Genomic DNA, 20,712 nt, shown 5'->3' on the forward strand with positions numbered 1-20,712 from the left:
TCGACGAGAAATTCCACCCAACACGGGCCCACGTACGTTAGTTACATACTGTATGCAGTAGACGATGTGTAAACCCCACCAAGCGAAACGTTGTCAACCCCTCCACCACGGGTGTTTTGCCACATGTGAACCAAAGACAGACGAGTTGCTGAACCAGTGATCTTTTACTCTGGAAAGTCACTTGATTTCTAGCTTTCTGTCCTCCTTGTTATCCCATTCCGGAATTACCTCGTCGGCCTAGGTAGACTATCAATCAACGAGAACGGGAACATCTTTCGGGATCACCCTCGATACAAAGTAGCTCGATATTGGACCCTCGGCTGACGAAACGAATAACACTATATATATGTGGGGTATTCACGACGGGGCTCTGTGCTCTGGTCTCCGTGCTCTGGGCTCTGGGCTCTGGGCTCTGGGAGGCTCCTACGGCACTTATATTAGCAGATTCTAGTTATGTAGTTACATGTCCCTTGCTTATCCCATTCACATGGTTCAAATTTGTCCCAAATATGGAGTATATGCACGGTAAATCGTACCCTGCCGATTGTATGCTGTATCTATATCCATGGATGTTAAAACCTGTGGATATATCAAAATGAAATGGGACAAGGCAAGTCCAATACGGACCATGCATAGCCTTCTGGTATAAGTTTGACAGGTCCACAATCTTGTCTGGAACCAACGAGTCCCATGGTTCATCATGGGGAGGGGCGATTTCGATATCATCATCTTGTTCCTGACTATGTAGACTTCACATCGATTTTCACTACGACGTGGTCTTTGAACTTTAACATCTTTTGTTCTTTTTTTTGGTTTTTTTTTTTTTGGAGAAAAAAAGGTAAAAGACAAAATGAAACCAAAATCCGTCCCCCGTAGACCTAGGCATGGCTGTTCCCTTCACATCCGATAATTCCCCGGGGAGAATACTTCCGTACCAGACATGATTCGTTTGCTTTTACCGAAGAAAAACCTTGAAAGCTTCTAAGAAGAAGGCATTCGCAACTCTTGCTTTTGCCAAATTCAACCATGGCTCACATACTGAGTGAAGAGTCTGCGTCGGCAAGCTAAACCATCGCAATCCTTATCCCTAGCCATCCAATCTCGCATATACTCGGGGGGCTTACTCAATATAACTTAAGCGAGGTGAACACCGGAACTACTCCGTCTGCTAGCCGCATATCCGCAATATCTGAAATCTTACCCCATATCAATACATAGTTACATACTATTCTCCATCCTCTATTAACCAATATCTCCACTATCCGAGCCCTGTGCTTATACGCACAGTTCTTATGTCCGTTCATCCATCTTGCCACAACGCTACGTGGCCCCTATCCGGTACAAGTCCAAACCATTCGAATATGCTATATGTAATCCTGCTTACTCCATATTACCTACGGCCATATAAAGAATAAAGCCTCCCGAGCTTCCCGAGTTGCCCTGGAGGAAGCAGTCGTCCACACCATACGTACTTACTATAGTTACTGTATCTCGGTTTTAAAGGAGAGCGGGGCCCGAGATGAAATCGCAATTTCGTGAAAAAGGAAAAAAAAAAGGAAAATTCAAGACAACGGAGCAAGGTGTTCTCCGTACGGATAATGCCCGTATCCACCTCATTACCCCCAGCCCTTCTTGATAGGATGCTTCCCTTGGATGACCCTCAAGAAGCGGTCAACCCTGGGATTATTCGCCACAAGAGTCCTCTTATGTAGGGCTATATTCTCTTCCAAACGGTAGTGTGTACACCAGGCACACAAAAGGCATCCCTCGTCTCACTACTGTACAGAACCCTTTTCTCCCGAGCAAACATGAGAGCTGGTTGGCTGGGCGGGTAGGAAGGAACTCCTTTTACAGTACCACCTATGCATGCACGTATCACTAGCTCCTCTCTTCCTGATTACCTGGTGTTTGCTGCAATGCAATAGCTATCTGCCAAGCGATGTTTGAAGCGAGTATCAGCCACCTGCAGATGAATCCTTTGAAGTCCTGCGGTAGTAGCCACTAGTAAGCGAAGCAGCTAATATATCAACTCCCCTAGATTGGTTTCCCTGGTCCTATTCCAAATTCCGGCACTTTTGATATACGCGACTCGCGCGGCTTGCAATAGCCTCGAACGTCACTCCTGCATCTCATTGGATGCTGAGGCCAAACGACCCCGCCTTGATGGCCCTACTTTCTACCAATACCAGCACTCTTATAGACCCAAAAACGAATGAAAGCACAGAACATTCTCAACACAAACCCCACACACGATCCAATTTCCCCTCACTCAATCTGGGTCAGGACGTTAACGCAGAACTGACGCAGAACGTTGACGCCAGCAAATACCAAACTAGCAGGGATATTGATTGATCAGCTCGATACGTTGGGCATCAAGGATGGAGACGGTCAAGAGCGAGAGCGAACACGCTTTACCCTTTTTACCGAAATCCAGATTCACGTCGAACATGCACATGGGGGGCTAACTATAGATGTGCCTGGCTGGGTCATAAGAATGCCAAGGGTAAAATAGTACATTAAATATTCTTATCTGCATACGCCGTAGAGTGCGTCTAGGCACTCATTCGTACTGGTCACACGATACCCCATAGAACGAGTTTACATACCAGGGCCTGTTCTGTTCTGTTCACTTGGCTTGTTAACTGATCGACATTGTACATGAACACTACCCGGTCCTTCCAAGGTTGCCAACCCCAACCCCTGCAGGTTACCGGCCTAACGGAAATTCTAGATGTCAATCTTGTACCCCTCCATTCTTCTACCCATGAACACGTCTAAAAAAACCCCAGATACAGAAGATGGTATTGTAAGTAAACTATGATTCAGAGTAATTTATAAATTACTCTCTACTAAGCATAAAATTAGAAGAAGATCGCGCTAATTTGAGTAATTTAATGCGCGAACACGGAAAAGAAACCCACGTCCGCCTACATATAGATCTATCTTTAAGATTGACACTAAGCAAGAGTTTCCGTTAGGCCGTGGTGTCCGTCGACCCCCCGCATGGGGGTAGTATAGTATAGCAATATAATGTGGGTCTTATTGTTCGCGGTTGGGCTGGAACAGCTGATACATAGGTCTTTTAATGATACGGAGTACTATACTCATTGGTAGGAATATGTACTCTGTAGGTTTCCCTAGATTACGCCCTTGGGTTTCATCGGTGTGATAGCAGTTATATAGTTGTGCTGCTGATATGCAATGGAGGGTTCGACTTGACGCTAACACCGCCAAATCCGTAGGAATTGCAGCCGTTGTTTTAATATCATGCAATAGCGCTAGGACGAAGACTGTCTCTGAGAAAATTAAAGTTCTGATTGGAATTGATAATGAAATTCGTATGGACAGGAAAAGAATATGTTCTGATAAAGCAGGTGAAGGAAGTTGGGAATAAAATTTGTAATCAGGACAAGAAAACCCGGGAAACAAAAGCCATATCTCATATGAGAAAAGAAAAAACGGTGGGATATCAAAAAGAATAGCACAGTGGAGCTGCGTGTCCAAATCATCCTCTAGACATCAGGACAAGAATCAATAGATCGGACGGCTCTCGTCCCAGCGGCGAGACTCTCTTGGGCTAGAAATAGGCTCGGGCTGGCTTTCACTCGCAGGCGTCTGAGGGCTTGTCACAATATTACCGGATGGAGAAGGGACGGAGAATCGTGCACTCTCACGGCGGCCAATATGTTCCGGCTCGCCGACAGCGTTAATCCCACCGATCCACTCCCAGACCCGAGAAACATCACCGCTACGTCCTTCACGCACAGAAGCGCGGACGTTGGCGTTGCCTTCGACAAAGCTGCGGACCCGTCGCCAGAGCTCCTCGCGACGCTTGCCCTGGAGTTCAAAGCGGAGAACGTCATCGCGGAGCTGCCCGATGGCAATATGAGGTTCTTTGGCATCACCGCGGGCGTATAGTGCAGCCTGCGTGGATAGTCGGTCGAGGGTTGTAGCTACCAATTCGGGCACGCGAGCAATGTCAGACCGACGTGCGAGGACACGCGCACGAGCGTACACAAGAAGACCGATGGTCATGATTAAAAGTGAAATAGGGAGTCGATACGCGAGGAGAGTGAGTCGGAAGTAGCGGCGGACGGCGCATGCGAGTGGGAGCCGTGCAATGGAGGTGGAGGAGAGGATGAGGATGGCGGAATTTCTGTGATTGCGAACGCGCCTCTGTCAGTTCCGGTACACAAGGTCAGACCAGATCTTTATAAGAAATGCGGCTGGATGTCGAAATCCAGAGCCTCGAGCATAGCCAAGGAGACACGAGAATCCATCCTAGGGCAAAGGAAACTTACTGCTTGGTCTTGCTAATAACTTCATCTTTTTCAAGGATCTCCCCAATGGCGCCCTTCCACAGCTCATCAAATTCCGTGTCACTCATGCCCTTGCGGCGTTTCTTAGCCACCTCTTCCCTCAACTCTGGCTCGCTGATGTCTGGAGATCTGGCGCCCTTCCCGTCTTCCTTTAGCTGACCGCATTCCCACTTTGCCCGGCGCTCACGAAGCTCCTCAACAGCTTTATCAGCAACGGCCTTCACGCGGCGTTCCTTTTCACTATCAGGTTCACATGTTGGCGGCAACGGCACTAGGCCTCCGAGGGCGAGAGGATGCGGCTTCAACAGGAAATCATTTTCGCAGCGGACTACAAAGTCTGGGTAGCAGAAGGCGTGGCTTGGGCACGGCTCGCACCGGGGCTCCAGCACATTCGCCCATTCAGGAACTTTAGTGTCTGCCAAAGACCAGGTGGGCTTTCCTAGGCCGCAATATCCAATCTCGAGTTTTTCTTTGCGCCACCAGGTACCAAAACTACCGACCAGTGACAGGATGACTACCCAAGGTGCCAAGCGGCTGAGAGTGCTTTGCTTTTGGGGCCGTCGTCTAGCCTGAATTTGTGGCGAGTACTGGTCATCCTCCATAGACATAGCGAGCTGTTCCTCAGGTGTGAATTCTTCACCTGCGCCAATTTCGCTCCCTTCATCATCCTCGGATTCATCCGATTCCTCCTCAGGTTCCTCCTGTGGAGGCATCAGCCGGGAGGCGAAATCAAACGAATCCCGCTTCGGTGGCTGGAAGCCATCGTCTTGCTGAACGTTGGACGGGGTTGCTGATTTCCGCGACCTGAGTCCGCGACCCCGAGCTGGACTGTCTGTAGATAAGCGCGAAACGCTCTTCCGCTTGCCATCATAACTCATCCTTGCGCTTTTAGGGGCCTCAGGGCTTCCACTTTGAAAGGGATTATCATCCGTAAACATGCTCTCGTTGCGTGGTTCTGACTTAATACGAGTGTGTTCATCCAGTTCTGTCGAAGGGAGGATCTCGCTCCGTCCGATTTTTCTAGCTGTAGACTTGCGAGGCGTAGGACGGGTAGCAGCGATTGGAGTCGCGAGTGTGTCGTCGCCGGTTTCCGTGTCAGATGTGCGAGCGTGTTTACCCACCGAGCGAGCGACGCTCGTGCGTTTTGTGTTCCTTATAGGTGTGGCAGGTTCCAGACCATCATCTGTATCTACCGTTGAGTGACGGGTGCTGCGACGCGATGTGCCTCGCATGCTTCTGCTTGTGGATCCGACTGTTGAGGGTGTGGGTGGAGGAGGCATCGACTCTCTGTCGTTCACGTCGCTTGCCACCGATGTAGACCGACTGCCCATATCTGTAATACCTGCACTGGTCCGTCGAACCCTGTCGCGGTCACGCAAGAGTTTTCTGGCTTGCGGAAGAACTTCATCTTCGAGGATGCCGATCAGTTGAGCCTTCTTTGCAGAGGCAGGGTAGGGAACATCGTGGTTGACAAGGATCGAGCGGAGACGAGGCACGGTGAGAGAGTTCAGATCGAAATCTGGATGGAGATATTCCAGTTCATCCGCCATTTCGTGTGGCGTGCAATGTGCGACGTTGCGGCCTGATTAGAAGACGCCGACCGAGATGGCGTAGGGGCCTTTCGTAAGATGGATACCAAACTTGCAGCACGGTGCGTAGCTAGGCGAGATTGCAATATGCAAGTGAGCTTCCAGCGATCGCTCCCTTTTTCGAATTTTTACTGGGGTAGGAGAGGTGTTGTTTTTGTGTTGGGCCGTTAATTACGCCAGATTATTCGTTCAGTTCGTAGCCAGGGCAACAGGCGGGGCAGGAAAAGCCGACCTTGTGGCTAACGACTTCGAAGATGTAAATGTGGGTAGTTAAGAAGCTCAAGAAACATATGTCACTTCTTTTTTTTGCTTTGCAGTGGGTTTACCAGACGAAGAGGTGAGCAGACCAAGAAATAAAGAAAACAGCGTCGATGACGCACGCATAAACAGTGGCACGTGACCTTTCAAAAATGACGTTGGCGCCTCAGGCCAGCAACTGTGATCTTGGCATTTGATATCAAAGAATCGTCAGTAGGGCTTCGAGCGCTATTATAATGAATATAATGAATATGCGTGTACTAAACCACAAAGCAAGGAATTAAGATCAAAGACTGCGCTCGAGTCCAGTCAAAGTCGACCTATATTCTGGATTCATCGTGATCGTAAAAAAAGGCTTTGTAATAATATATCGCAAAGTCCTTGCGATAAAGTCATATACCTCGAACCGGATAGGTGTCCATGGGAGGAAAATTCCAGACATAGTCCCTGGTTATACATAGAACACTCCCCCATAAACATCTAAAAAGACATCAAAAAAAACGTCAGTATGTTGTCACATTCAACATCCCTTATTAGCCAAATGAAGCAGATCTATAGGCCTGCATTTTCAAGGGCAGATACCGAATAAGCAGCCGACTATTTTTGTGAAGATCAAACAAAATGATATGAAAAAAGCCCATGAAAGTATCACATAGACTGTAATATATATCCACTGTCAGAGCCAATTACAGCCCAAAAACTGAAAGTAGATCAAAGCCAATAACGGAAGCAGTTTTTCAAAACAATCACCTTGGCTCCATGCCATAATGCTTTATACAAAACAATCTGCAGACCACCCTCCCGCCAGTGGGACGCCGCCCGCCAAAATAAAGCCAAAGAGATACAATCAAGGAGAAGAAAAGCTAAGAAGGAAGTGAAAGCCAACCAAAGTGGGATTGAAATTAGTGCTATAGAGCAGGTGGCAGAAATCAATGGTAGCCGCGCCCAGAATCAAAAGAGCGATTGAGATCACTGTTGAGATTGAGGGAAGATGACGACGCGGAGGTAATACCACTGTCGATACTCCCTGAATGACCCATCATATCACGAGATGGTGGACCGCCGATGTTGCCTGCAGCACCAACGGCCATCTGCTCCTTGAGAGCTTGGAATTCAGCAAGTTGTGTTTGTAATTGCTGTAGTACCTCGCTAATGGGTACGGCGTGATCGCTGAGGGTATCGCCTGGCTTGAAGGGACGCATCATATGGCGTATGGAGAGTGTATTGATGCATACCTGGAATTTGTCAGGATTGGAAGTAGAACGAAAGGGGAGCCTGTGTGATACTAACCTCGATGCGGGTGACTTGTTGGTCGACCAAACTGAGAACGGTCGAGTCGTTCAGCTCACCTCCGTGCCTCTTGATCATGTTGAACAGAGCGACGTTCGGCTCTCTGAAGCTTGGTTCACTTGGATGCTCCATAGCACCGCAAAGGCGTTCGAGACGGAGTGTGACTTCCCAGAGACGCCAAATGACGTTTGTCTGGATGTCAAGTTGGTTATCTGGGCTGATAGTTGCAACGGCGCTATCACGATCCTGTGATTCTTCCGAAGTGATCATGCGACCAGAAAGCGAGGAGGGGTAAACAAGGTAGAGGGGTTCCGGATTTTCCAGACCCTTCAGCTTTCTTTCACCTTGATCTTTGATAACGAAACCTTGACTGTTGAGCTGTTGCAGTTCACGACGAATGTTGTGGCCGAGACTATCGCCCCGTTGATTACTGTCGGTCGAGCTAGTGGATGCAGAACGCTCAGCATCCGCGAAAATCTCGAGGCTGCGGTGGATGTCGGTCATGAAATCGGAGGAAACGAAAATTTGTCCTCCATCCGCGACGCCAGAGATTCGCGAAGCACGATTCACCATTGGACCGAAGTAGTCCATTCGACTGGTGACCGGATCTTTCGCGCACACAGGCTCGCCCCAATGGCCACCCATGCGGACAGACAGGCCACGGAAAATAACATTATTGTCCATGTCGACCACAACTCGGCACTGGGGCTGATCGAGAATCTCTGTAGGCCACTCAGCCTCAAGAAGCTGGTTTTGACAGTTGAAGCACCACAGCAAGGCAGCCGTCGTGGTTGAGAATGCCACCATGAAAGCATCGCCTTCAGTCTTGACCTCGTAGCCACCGAAGATCGCAAGTTGCCGGCGCAGGATGTCATTGTGGATTTGAATAGCAGAGCGCATCGCATCCGGACAAACTTCCCATAGACCCGTAGATTTCTTGATATCAGTGAACATGATAGTCAATTCACCCTCGGGAGCATTCACATGTTCGAAGCGCGCGAGTCGCGAATCTCCAGGACCATCGCGCTTCTTGGGACGCTTGGCAGTTGGGATGATCTGCTCCTCAGCAAACGTGGACGAGGCAGTGCTAAGAGAAGGACGAGGCTTTGGGCGTCGCCTTTGAATTTCCCCAACGCCAAGAATCATTACCATCAGCTTGTTGGTGGCACCGAATGAGATGGCCAAATCACGTAACTTTTGAGCTGCAAACATCAAATCTGGCTGTTCTCTCCTAGTAATGTCAATCACCACTTCCGGAGTGACATAATCCCAGAGTTCCCTTGATGCCAACACGATCATCTCATCTTGTTCCGTCAAGGTGACATGCATTGTGGCAGGGGCGGCAATGACAGCAGGCATCATAGGGAAGTGGCCGAAGCACCTCGATACGGTGAGTACGTCATTCAGCTTTCCGGTGCGAGACACGAAACCTCCCGCTGCACGAATGCGTGCACGCTCGTTAGGTTCCGCGGGATCATGGTTTTGCGTCAAGGAAAGCATTGAACCATCTGAACGGATCAAAATAGCCTGAGCATCACCGACATTAGCGGCGTACAAGTCCATGTTGTTCAGATACAAGACAGTAGCGACACCCCAGGACTGAATGTCGTCCTGATTGAGCAGTTTGGCCGCAGTCGATCCTCGATGGTACTGCCGGATCTCACGGTCATCAATGGATCTGTAGGCAGAGCCTGCCATATTCTTGTTCAATGCCAAGAATGCTCGTCGGAGAGCATCTACTGGTGTTTCGCCGTGATCTCGCTGCAGCTTCTTAAGCTCATACGAGAAAGTAGATGTGAAATTTTCGTGCAAGTACTTTGCGACGCGAGAACCACCACTGGAAAGTGTCTGTCCGTCAAACATTCCCAGGAGTGTTTCCACATTATCCTGCTTCAACCGTGGGACAATCATATCAATAATAGATAGATGCTCGGTCTTGCCAAGAGAGTCGGCCATACCGTAGGCGAGAGTGCCAGCCAATGAGGCAGATGTACGCACACGGCGATCTTCAGTCTCCTCTGGGATTGTGGGAATGGTGAGTGTGACATCCATTAGTCCCAAAACACGGAGGTGAGTCAGGGAGTTGAAATCAGTCAGGTCGGCACCATTGGCGGCCGGAGGACCCAGGGAGGCGATATTTGGCTTGATTTCTAGACGCTTGTTGCCTGAGAAATTCAGATACTTGAGATTACGGTTCCAGTTCCAATTCCAATCATAAGGCCAGTTTGACACGTTGTATTTGAGTCCATTGCTCCCCACATCCAGAGTAGAAAGCTTGCTGACTTTGCAAAGCTCTGCAGGCAGGACTTGGAACCGGTTTGCGTTGATATGAAGAACCTTGAGGTTGCTTCCCTCTTCTAGGTCATCGGATGGGAGGGAGGTCAACTCGTTACCGGACAGGTACAGCTCTGAAATCAATGGCCACCTTTTGAGAATTCCTTGCGGTAGTTCCGTCAGGTCATTGTAGGAAAGGTTGACAATACGCAGCTCTGGGAGCAAGGATAGTTCCCGGAAAACATCATCTTCAAGTCTGTTGTCGGCAAGTGAAAGTGTTCGAAGGGACGCCGCAAACGTCATTGCCATTTGCTGAGAGAAGTTTGAGTCCTTCCGATGCCCCGAGTTGGGGTCGGTGTATGATGGTGATGCCCTCGATACCTTCCTAGTGGATTGGGCAGTTGAAGGATTCCGATGCCCGTTCGGTGACACAAGATTCAGACCACCATTGGACGTTTGACTGGGTCGACGTAGATTTTGTTCATCCAGTGGACCTACATCTTCATAGCTGGGGTTTTCAGCGATGCCTGGTGTAGTCCCAGGTGTGCTTGCAGGTTCACCGGGAATTTGAGGGTACGGAGCACCGCATTTTGGAAAGGACGACAGAATGTTGGAGGAGATGTTGAGTATTTCCAGCTTGGCACAATGCCAAATTTCGGCTGGTAGAGAATTCAAATTGCACTCCCTCAGATTGAGATGCTTGAGCTCTGCAAGGCAACCCATAGTCGGAGGCAAAGATGATAGGGGGTTCTTGATCATGCTGAAGCGTTCGAGTCGACGCAACTTGCCGATCTGAGGCGAAACCGAGGAAATATGATTTTTGTCGAGGACGAGCTTCGTTATATTCGGACAATTCTCGAAAATTGTATCTCTGAATTGGGAGAGCTTGCCAGAGGCGAGGTTTAGAGAGGTCAAGGTTGGCATAGGGGCGTCAACATCAAATTGCGTCATAGGGCAGTGATCCAGATATAGACTTCGCAACCTCGGGAAGGAACCTTTGAAACGCGATACAAGATTGTGACCAAAGAATATCTGCTCTAGTCGTGGAAGGCTAGAGAGAGCATCAATATTGGTGATAGCATTGAAGCGTCCATCAAACTCCTTGAGGTTCACTAATTCCCCGAAGGAATCATCGAGAGGCCCGCTCAAGTTGTTGTTTGTCATCCAAAGGCGTTCGAGAGAGGTCAAGCGGCCAATATTGGGAAGTTCTTCTATTCCATTGAAGCTGATATCCAGATCAACCAGACTCTTGAGGTTGCAAAGGAATTCAGGGAAGACCTTGAAACTATTTGACGACATGTTCAGGCTTCGTAGGTTTTGGAAATTGCCGAAAGAGCTGGGAAGCTTGGTTAACTGATTGTTCGCCATTTTGATGCTAACAAGACCAGTCAGTCGCTCGAGACCCGCATGATCCAAGTCTTCGAGGCAGTTGTTTGACACATCTAGATAGGTCAATCGGCTGGCTAATCCAAAGCTGTGTGGGAGGAACGCAGCCTCATTCCCGATGAACTTGATCTCTCGCAGATTGATACAGCTTTGAATAAAGTCTCTGGGAACGTCTAATGACAAATTCCGCGACAAGTTCAGTGAGATGATCTCGGAGGATTTTGCGTAGAGCGTGATTGGAATAGTGACAAGACTGCGGCCTTGGAGATCCACATGGCTGAATTTTTGGACTTTGTTGAAACCTGGTTCACTATCGAGACTGCTGTAACCGCTAAGCTTTGTCGGCAAGAAGATGAACCGACAGAGATAACTGTGATCCTCGCGGCCAATGTCTCCGATGCGGTCCTTTTGCGTATAGCCGACTTGTTCTAGCAGCCGCTTTTGCATTTGAATAGGTCGCTCATTGTGGTCAAGTTGCCGCGAAAGATCATGTTTTCGCAAAACAATTTCATAATTGTTGAGATGATCTTGCAAGAAAGACTTTCGACCAAGCATCAAGAGGATTTCGGACACCGTAGCATTCGGACCAGCCGATAGCGTGGCAAAGGTAGAATCAATTCGGAAGATTCGAATAAAGTACGAAGTCTCACGATCACGAGGACCGACGCGGGTGGGTTCTTCCGAGGTAGGATCTTCCAAGGTAGGGTCAATGGGCCCCCTGACCTGCCAACTTTCAGGCGCATTCCACGGCTTTTCGAATTTAGATTCGTCGCCGGGCGTGATTGCCCCATCCCTTCCACGCTTCGTTTGCCCGGGCGAGGGTGGACGGACAATCCCTTTCAGATTTTCCATATCGACATCAAGGTGGAAGAAATGCTTGTTCTCCTCTTGAGTTTTCTCGTCCTTGTTGGGGTTATAAAGGTCACCACCACCACCTTGGTGAGTGAACACACGACGATTACCAAGCTTTCTTCCCACCATCAAACCCTTCCCGGTATCTTTCTTTCGATCCGAATCTACTGACTCTGCGTATCGAGAGGAAGTACTTCCTTCGAGGCTTCCTTGCCTATCACGTCGTGGGGGAGAAGAGTTCCTTGATTTGTCATGCGACTTCCCGAGGATCTTTTTGATGAACCCGCCGAGTCTGGGATGCTGTGAGTTCTGATCGGGGTCTCGGTATGCGCTACGCACACTGGGTGTTGGACTTGCCGACCTGCCCCCAAACGCAGTGGAGTCGTTCATGTCAGTCGCTGAATGCAGGTAGTTTTCATTAAACGGCCGCGGTCCAACGTCGTCTCTGCCAGTAGCAGGTCGGGGTTGGGACCATGCTAGATCGCCAGCAAGGGTGGGGTTCTCTTCTTTGCTTCGTGAGGAACGATGCCTGCCAGGTCCCCGTCTGCTTGGGTCCCTCTGCCCCGAAGGACCGCTTTCCGAGGTTGGAAGACGCTGACCACCGGGGCCGATGGGTACATGGCGCACTGGTGCCTCCCCATACTGCGGGATGTCATTAAAGCTCTGATAATCCCATGGAGTGATGTCACTGGAGGGCAACGGGTTATTTGCCCGTGACTTTTGGGAACGTTGCGAGGCGTTGGACCCCTCGGGTGTATTGCGTGAGCCATCTGAGTTCGCCCTCTCTCGCGCCTTCAACTGGTCGACTGGTCCCCCACGCCTGCTTGGTGGGTTCTGGGAGCCATCGTCATCCTCCCCAGGCGCATGATAGTCATCTCCAAGTAAGCCTTTCAAATGCTTCTTTCGGAATTTTTGACTAATACTAGATCTAGAGCCCTGGCTACTGACCGTGGTTGCACTTGCAGCAGATGGCCGGCGATGTTCCCCATGGGATTCAAACTCAGCGGGTTCGCTCGCAATTGTGCGTCCGGTCGCAGGACGAAATGTGGTTGACGCAGGCGAAGCTTCATGTTCAGAGTAATCATGATAGAAAGTACCGCTAGCATCGGGCTGACTACTGCTGGGGACTGTGGACCACGGGGCAATTGACTCGATCTCGTCGGAGTCGGCGCGAGATGAGCGAAGGGGCGGAGGTCGGGGACTCGAGACAGATGATTGAGACGGGTTATCTCGGTTGTTTGGAATTATCAAAGCCTCGCGGTGATTGCTAAAGCCAGCGGGTTTGCGTTGCTCGGTGGGAGAAATATTGGGGGAATTCCATGACCACATGGAACTTCCCCAATCAATCCTCGGAGGTTTTGAGGAGTCGGGCCTGGCAAAAAAAATAAAGAATTCTTAGCGCCTCTTCTTTTTGAGCTTGGATCCAACGCGCCATGACCGCGTAGAGAGTCAGCAGGTCATTTGGAGAACAGAAGCTTACTTGGGGTCCATGTTCAAGGAACTGGGAAACGTGTCGGCATTGTGGCCTCCCGTAAAGGCTTCATCTCCATCTCGAGAGTAGCTCTCAGAGTGTCGCACGGTATCCTGCGACCTCCAACTATTTGCAGAGCTGTCCGAACCCTGACGGTTGTCCGGTTGGTTGGGGTCCCGCGCCGGCATGGCTGCGCTCAGACTCGGCCGAATGCCACGACGGCAACCCTGTTCAACTTGCAGCCAGCTTTACCTTGGGATATGGTAATATTTCAGAACTGCCCAGCATTAAAAAAACCGATGGTTATCGGATGGTGTGGGTGACCGGGGGAGCTGCAACGTGTGGTTGTCAATTCTGCTGTCTCGGGTGCTAGCGCCACGTTGTGGAGGCCGACCCGGCGACGCGGTAGAGAGTATAATAGCTGGAATACACTCCGTAGGACATCCAATTTGAATTGCGGACGAGGAAAATCAGTGAGGTGGCACCAAGGGCGCGAGGAGTTGGGAGAGCTAGCGGGGGCGTGAGGAAAGCGGAGGACGGCGTATGAAAAGCTGAGGCAGACCGAGGCCGTAAGACTAGCGTCGGGCGCGAGTGTCAAAATGAGGCGTTATTTCATGAGGTCTTAGGAGGTGATTGCGATTAAGGGCAACCCGGGCGCATACTGGCAAGGCGTACGGGGTGATTATTGAGGTCCAGGGTTAATTGGGGGGGGAAGAAGGAGAGTGGGGATAGTCGTGACTCGTGACAAAGGCGGATCAACGTAATGACGATCGAGAGCAAAGCCAAGATCCCTATTAAAAAAATCAAAAAGGACCGAAGCTCGACATGAGATTCATGTAATAAGGGAGAGATGGAAGAATAACCCTGTGTGAGCTTCGGGTACTGGGCCGTCGGAAGTCATGAGGCTCTTAGCGCCAACAACTTCGCTTGAGAGAATACCTTGGGAACATCTTCACCCTAAACTAGTAACTAGATTACTTGAAGACTAGGTGCATGTAGTTGAAACTATTCTTTGTATTCCCTTCCATTTCTTTATTTCTTCCCTTGTTCACCTCTTCTCTTTGAGGTCTTTTTTATAGATACTATATAACCTTTCTCATTGGGTATGGTCCGTGATGCTGTCCGTGCTAGGCTGTGGAGCTCCCCCGTCTTTATTCTGCTTGACTTTTACAGTCTTCTGTTCTATTTTTTCGCATTTTCTCGCAAATAGCTTGTACAAAGTAACCAAAATCTCTGGAAAGCATACAAGTGTGGCATACTTTCATTGCATAGGCCTCTACGGGGTATAGTCGAGTCATTAGACCGTCATCCCCGCCCCGGGGTGATTCCACTCTCGAGGTTATCGAGGCTGTAACAAACAATCCTTGTAGCATTTCCACGGTTTTACTCATATTTTCATTTTATCTTGGCCTCACTAGAAGGTGATAGCTTGGATTGCCAAGAAGTGCATTGCAACCGTTGCACGGCTCATTTTCCCTTCGTTGCAATCTATCCGGCCTGTGATATATCCATTCCAGCTATAAGATATGGAGTACTTTGGATAGGATAATTTTACGAAACAAAACCCATCGATTATGATATTATGGTACACAGAGCTTCAGTAGTATAAATAATAGCCCTGCCCTTAGAACAGCCCTGAGATACAGGTAGGCTAGATCAAAACCAGTTCGGGTAACCTCGATCGCGCAACGAATGAAGATGAAGCACGCTTTTTTTCCCTTGGAAATATCTAGATATCAAATACGCTCTTAGGGTATATTGCTAGTCGTAAACGATAGCCCTAGACATACATTATATCTCCTGGGTGTGCTCTCTACGCTCTAAGCCAGTTCCTAGACAAGACCATTCATCTACATCTTGCTATTCTAGTAACAGCGGAATGTCGAAAGTGTGTCCATGCGGTCATGACACTACCTTAGCATAATCTTCGAGCTCATACTCGGTATGAATGTAAGAGTCTAGCAATGTAATTTAAGTAGGATAGCCTAGCTTCCTAACAGTTTCATGATTCAACACACTAAAAGGTGGGTCTAGCAATCCGCTGGAGACCGCTATTCCACGGCACCTGCAGATCAAGACGAGTGGAGCAGCATGATTTTTCCGTGCCCATTGTCGCTTATTCAAAGTCGAAATGGTTAACTGACAGTGTTACAAACCCGCGTCGAATCACTCGGAACTTTATATGTTAACACCACACCTGATCTAGAACCTAAGATATAGCTAGACCTAACTCGATATTTGCACGAGCCTCGGTTGTGGAATTGGTGTTGATTTCATGTCGGTTTGAAGAGTAGTAGTCATAGTCTTTTCGACAGGACTGTGCCCACAGAAAAGCCGGCAATTAGGTCAAACATTGTTAGAATTTCGGATGAGAATATTGAAATCTATTCAGCAACGTTGCGAGTAGCTGAAAGCATAGAATTGATTGCGTAAAAAAACCTAGAAAGCTCATCAACAACTCTCACCGCAAGAAGTTTGCGTCCTAAAGATAGCCCTATACTCCGACCATCCTGATTACAGTAAGTTCAAACGGCATCTCTTATGGCCCACGGTCTTATGTACCAGTAGTCTTTCGCTTTTGTGAAGATTTTTCCTTCTTCTTCCGGTTTTCATACTTAGCCAAAGAAAAAAGTCATTAGCGAAACATAATAGGACTCATTGGTCTATGTTTTTCCCGTGCCCAACGGATCGCCCTTGCATCGATCGCCACTGAGATCGGTGGCTTTATGTCGACCAAGATCTAGGTCAGCAAAGAGTGCCCATTAAGTCAAAGTTACAGGTTGGTCGTTCAAGTCATATCATTCATCAGGCCGCTAGAACTAATGAAAGATGGCTGCCCAATGGTAGGTAGCCCTGGCCCGAACATTGGAATCACGACTATTGATTAGTATTAGCACATATTTGTTTCGGATAGGAGACAAGGGCTCCGTATGGAGGCGGATTATGAATCACTGTCATGCAGAGAAAATCTTCAACATGAGATCACATCTCTAATAATAGGCAAGAGTAAATTCGAGAGGCTGGGATTGTGGGTCCTAATATACGTGTGTCCCCTACCGCCTGTTGTTTTGCTTGGGCCTTGCCGCTCTTTCAGGAGACTATTCTCATCGAATGGATATATATGTTATAAGTATGGAGTGCGGACCGTACCCCGTACGTATTCTCGATCGAAATACCCAATCGAATATGTTTGTCACACAAATAGTCATTGTACATGCAGTGCACACTAGAACTGTTGCACATTGGCATCTGAGCTGCACACCCGTCGAATGTACGGGGGACTACATAGAATGACTCCATGTAAACTCCATGGAGACAACGTGGCGAAGCTCTCGGTAGCTGGTACAATCTCGATCCGGGGATGGATGTGATTGGCCCAATGACAGCCGGGACCCACATATCGACCGAAAGGGAAGGCACGGAAACAGAGGAGGCTGGCACCTGCTCAGATTGTCTTAAGACCGTCGGGGTACTCCCTTCACTTGGAAATCTCCTTTTCGCCCTTCTTCCTTCCTCTGTCACCCATCTCGTATCAACTCCAACAACTCATCTTCATTATTGCATAATAGTCAACGATTACTTATAGTTTATACTCGACTTGGCCCACCATGCGGTTCTTTCTTGGTGCGGCTTTAGGCCTGATCTCTTCCACGCTGGTCGTGGCCCAGACTTATACGGATTGCAATCCGACCAAGAAAAGTGAGGCTCATAATTTCCGTTGTGTCAGCAGGTCACTAACAGCTAGTAGCATGTCCCGCTGATCCTGCCTTTGGCCAATCTGACAAGACGTTCGATTTCACAAGTGGTGCATCGGATGCTTTCAAGTCCACTGGATCCGTCACATATGACTCAACGAATGGTGCCACCTTCACTATTTCGAAGCAGGGTGATGGCCCGCTGATTCAGTCCGGCTGGTACATCATGTTCGGCCGCGTGGAATGCACTATCAAGGCAGCAGCAGGCACGGGAATCGTGAGCAGTGCAGTTCTGCAGTCCGACGATTTAGACGAAATTGACTGGGAGTGGCTGGGCGGAAACAACGCTCAAGTGCAAACCAATTACTTCGGCAAAGGAGACACCACTTCATATAGCCGTGGCGCCTACCACGATAATGCCGGAAACCATGATGAATTTCACACTTTCTCCATCGACTGGACCAGCACCCAGATTGTGTGGGCGATTGATGGCAAGACTGTCCGTGTTCTCACACCCGAGACGGCAGACACCAACCAGTATCCACAGAGCCCGATGATGATCAAGGTCGGTGTGTGGGCTGGCGGTGATTCAAACAATGCCCAGGGCACAATTGGTGAGTGGGGCTGTCCTGAAAATTACTTGGATCGTGCTTGCTAACAGCTTGTGTTTGTGCAGACTGGGCTGGTGGTGAAACAGACTATACCCAAGGCCCCTTCAAAATGTACCTGAAGTCAATGACCGTGACGGATTACTCCACCGGAACTTCGTACAAATATGGTGACACAAGTGGCTCATGGGAGTCAATTGTTGCAGAAGGAGGCAAAGTCAATGGCAACAAAGCCGCTGAGCCCACGTCGACCGAGTCCGCACCTTTAATTACTGCGACCGTCGACAGCGTCCCAGTTCCCTGGAGTGGAACCCACAAAGAAACCACAAGCTGGGTAACCCCAAATGTTTGGCCCTGGGTAGCGAGCGACTCTCCTTCGGCCTCGTCGACAGGATCCCAGTATGACTGGGAGTCTGGTTCCGGTCAAAACAAGCCACCAGGTGGAGACTCAATGAGTGAGCAATCCCCCGAATCCTTTCTGATTAGATTCGTCCGTTAATATCGAATCTTTCCCCCACAGTCTACCTTCCGCTTTATGTCAGCAGCATTGCCTTTTTATTCGGTTGCCTTTTCCCGCTTTGGCGTTGAGATTTCGGGACCACACCAGCTCCTGATATGCAGGGATCTTGTGCGCTCTTTTGAGTGTGTTATTTTATTGGGTTGAACGCTTCAGCGTTTGTATTATTATTGATGACTTCATTGGACCCGGCGTTGGTTTATATTTTTATTGGACATGACACATGAGCCATGACTTCAACGGCTAACGAAACAGCCGCAGCATTGGGGTGGTTAGAGGCAGCCTCTTTTCTTGTTTACACTTTACTTTACCATTCATAGATGCCAAAATGGGAGTACCCGATTGATGAGACACGCGTGCTCTACATACATTCATAGCTTCTTGGACTACCTATAACTAGTCCTTTTGTTAACACGCCCTATTGCTCCATATATACAAACAGTTAAAATTCTCACCTATGTGGGAATCATTATATGTACGATTTCAAAAAGGATAAAGACGCAACTTACGTCTATAACAGGATCTTGCTGGTACAATAGGCATAGTCTGAGATTTCTGTCCCAAAATAGCAACGGGGCTTTGAGTTTGGTACGGAGTACACTCTATCTTCATAGGATCATCACGATGAGGGGTTGAAACAGAAAAGTAAAATACAAATAATCTCCATCATGAGATAGACAACTGTAAGCATTTCAAACAAACATTAGGCATGGACCAGGGTCTCACGGAAATCAAAGAAACAAAAAGAGATACGGAGTAAGAGAAGACTTACTCCCTACGTATCAGAACAGGAACCGGAGACAAATGTGATCCATGGTTCTTTCACGGAGCCATCTGTGAGATTGGAGGAAATTCCTGATGAGAGATCTATCCTTTACAACATCATCACTTTAGTTTCATTTGTGACTATATCATTCCTTTCTACTTCTTCCTTCGCAATATCAGTTCTGACTCCTTTCCAACATGAGCCATAAAATTGTGACTTTCAGTGGCCATCGAGCTTTAGCTCTTCCAGAGATAGTAAGTGAAATCCTCGTTTGGATCAAATACACATCGAATGGCCCACGTTGGGTTTTGAATTGCGCCTTGGTGAATAAGACGTGGTTCCATGAAGCGATACGTATATTATGGGGCTCCATGGAAATATCAGGTGGGATGCACCTCGACGAGGTCATGGTAAAAGTCTCCCCGGACCGACGCCAGATGTATGCCGACCTTATGAAGGTTGCAACTGTGAAAACATACAGCCAGAAGACTGAAGCAGTGGTACAACCAGCTCTAGAAAATTTGGTCTTCCCGAATTTACACACTTTGTACCTTGCTCTAGTCTTTCGCGGCTGGAGCACCGAAGAGAGTATCCGTGCCCCAGCTTTAAATATGCCAAATCTCCGGACACTTTATATCGAACGTTGGAATGCGCCCATCCAACTATTTCCTCACCACTGGGACTATCTTACTGGTCGGATTCCGGTTTGTTTCAATAGCTATCCTTCTGCTGTAGGATATAACTAACCGCTGCTTGTGTACGTCTAGAAGCTTTTCCCAAGGTTGTTGAATCTTCGAGTTGAGATACCAGCCATTATTTATATTGCGGGCTTTGAGGCTCTATCTGAAAAGTTGCCAAACTTGGAATCTATCGAGTTTGAGAAAATCATGGCCCTGTCGGAGGTGGATGAGGATGAGGATTTATTTAGTGATTATTCGGATGGGGAGGACACAGAGGAGGACACAGAGGAGGACACGGATGAGAATTCGGGTGAGGATTCGGATGAGGAGGATTCGAATCACGAGAATATGGATACGGAGGAAGCGACCTCAGAGTCCCCCTACAGTGGGCTTACCCACAGTGAGCACACATACAGCGCGGATACCTCCAGCGAGTACACCTACAGCGAGTCTATCTACAACGAGTACATCCTTGGCAATGATGCGGATGACGAAAACGGGGATGACGGGGATATTACTAGCGAATATGCATACAGCGAGGATATGGGTGAGGAGTAAGGAAGCTAATGCAGCCTCTTATATCTACATTCTCTCAACAATTGTTGTATCGTGTTTGCGAGAGATTGTACAGTACTTTCGCTTGAGTTCAACTGGACAGTATAGCGCAATTTGACCTAGTTTGCTTTCTGATAGGTCTAACATGGATGGAGAGGTCAAGTGTATGGTGGGTGCGATGGGTAAGAAGTGCAGCGGTACGGTTTTTCAGAGAGCCTAGATAATATTAGCCATCTAAAACTTTCTTCTTTGTCACTTCTTTTAATCTGTTAGACTGACATATGTCGAGCACCCCACCTGGGCAATGCTTTCCCTAAAATATCTCGTTTGTGTGAGTCAAGACCTAGAATATATCGCAATTGATGATCGTGACAAGCTAAATGATCTACTAATTCTGACTGCCCTAATATATCTCCAGTCATCGAAATATCTTCCAATTTACTAGATACATG

The 20,712-nt window shown here is 48.5% G+C and overlaps 3 protein-coding genes across 3 annotated transcripts; 1 reads left to right on the top strand and 2 right to left on the bottom strand.

Moving 5' to 3' along the window:
* Positions 1–3,531: 3,531 nt before the first annotated feature.
* LCP9604111_5746 (putative sister chromatid separation protein (Src1)) lies at positions 3,532–5,869 on the bottom strand (the record flags this gene model as incomplete). The annotated part of the gene is made up of 2 exons (XM_039073590.1): positions 3,532–4,156; positions 4,302–5,869. 2 exons carry the CDS (start codon positions 5,867–5,869, stop codon positions 3,532–3,534), a joined length of 2,193 nt encoding a protein of 730 aa, XP_038928257.1.
* A 1,226-nt stretch (positions 5,870–7,095) lies between these two features.
* acyA (adenylate cyclase acyA) lies at positions 7,096–13,627 on the bottom strand (the record flags this gene model as incomplete). Its single annotated transcript, XM_039073591.1, has 3 exons — positions 7,096–7,401; positions 7,457–13,340; positions 13,449–13,627. 3 exons carry the CDS (start codon positions 13,625–13,627, stop codon positions 7,096–7,098), a joined length of 6,369 nt encoding a protein of 2,122 aa, XP_038928258.1.
* A 3,420-nt stretch (positions 13,628–17,047) lies between these two features.
* On the top strand, positions 17,048–20,263 carry LCP9604111_5748 (glycoside hydrolase family 16 protein; the record flags this gene model as incomplete). Its single annotated transcript, XM_039073592.1, has 7 exons — positions 17,048–17,138; positions 17,188–17,748; positions 17,811–18,197; positions 18,263–18,279; positions 19,249–19,279; positions 19,410–19,729; positions 19,793–20,263. 7 exons carry the CDS (start codon positions 17,048–17,050, stop codon positions 20,261–20,263), a joined length of 1,878 nt encoding a protein of 625 aa, XP_038928259.1.
* Between the last annotated feature and the right edge of the window lie 449 nt (positions 20,264–20,712).

Source organism: Penicillium roqueforti (assembly GCF_015533775.1).
Source record: "Penicillium roqueforti strain LCP96 04111 chromosome Unknown scaffold_14, whole genome shotgun sequence".
In the NCBI taxonomy this organism is placed as follows: Eukaryota; Fungi; Ascomycota; class Eurotiomycetes; order Eurotiales; family Aspergillaceae; genus Penicillium; species Penicillium roqueforti.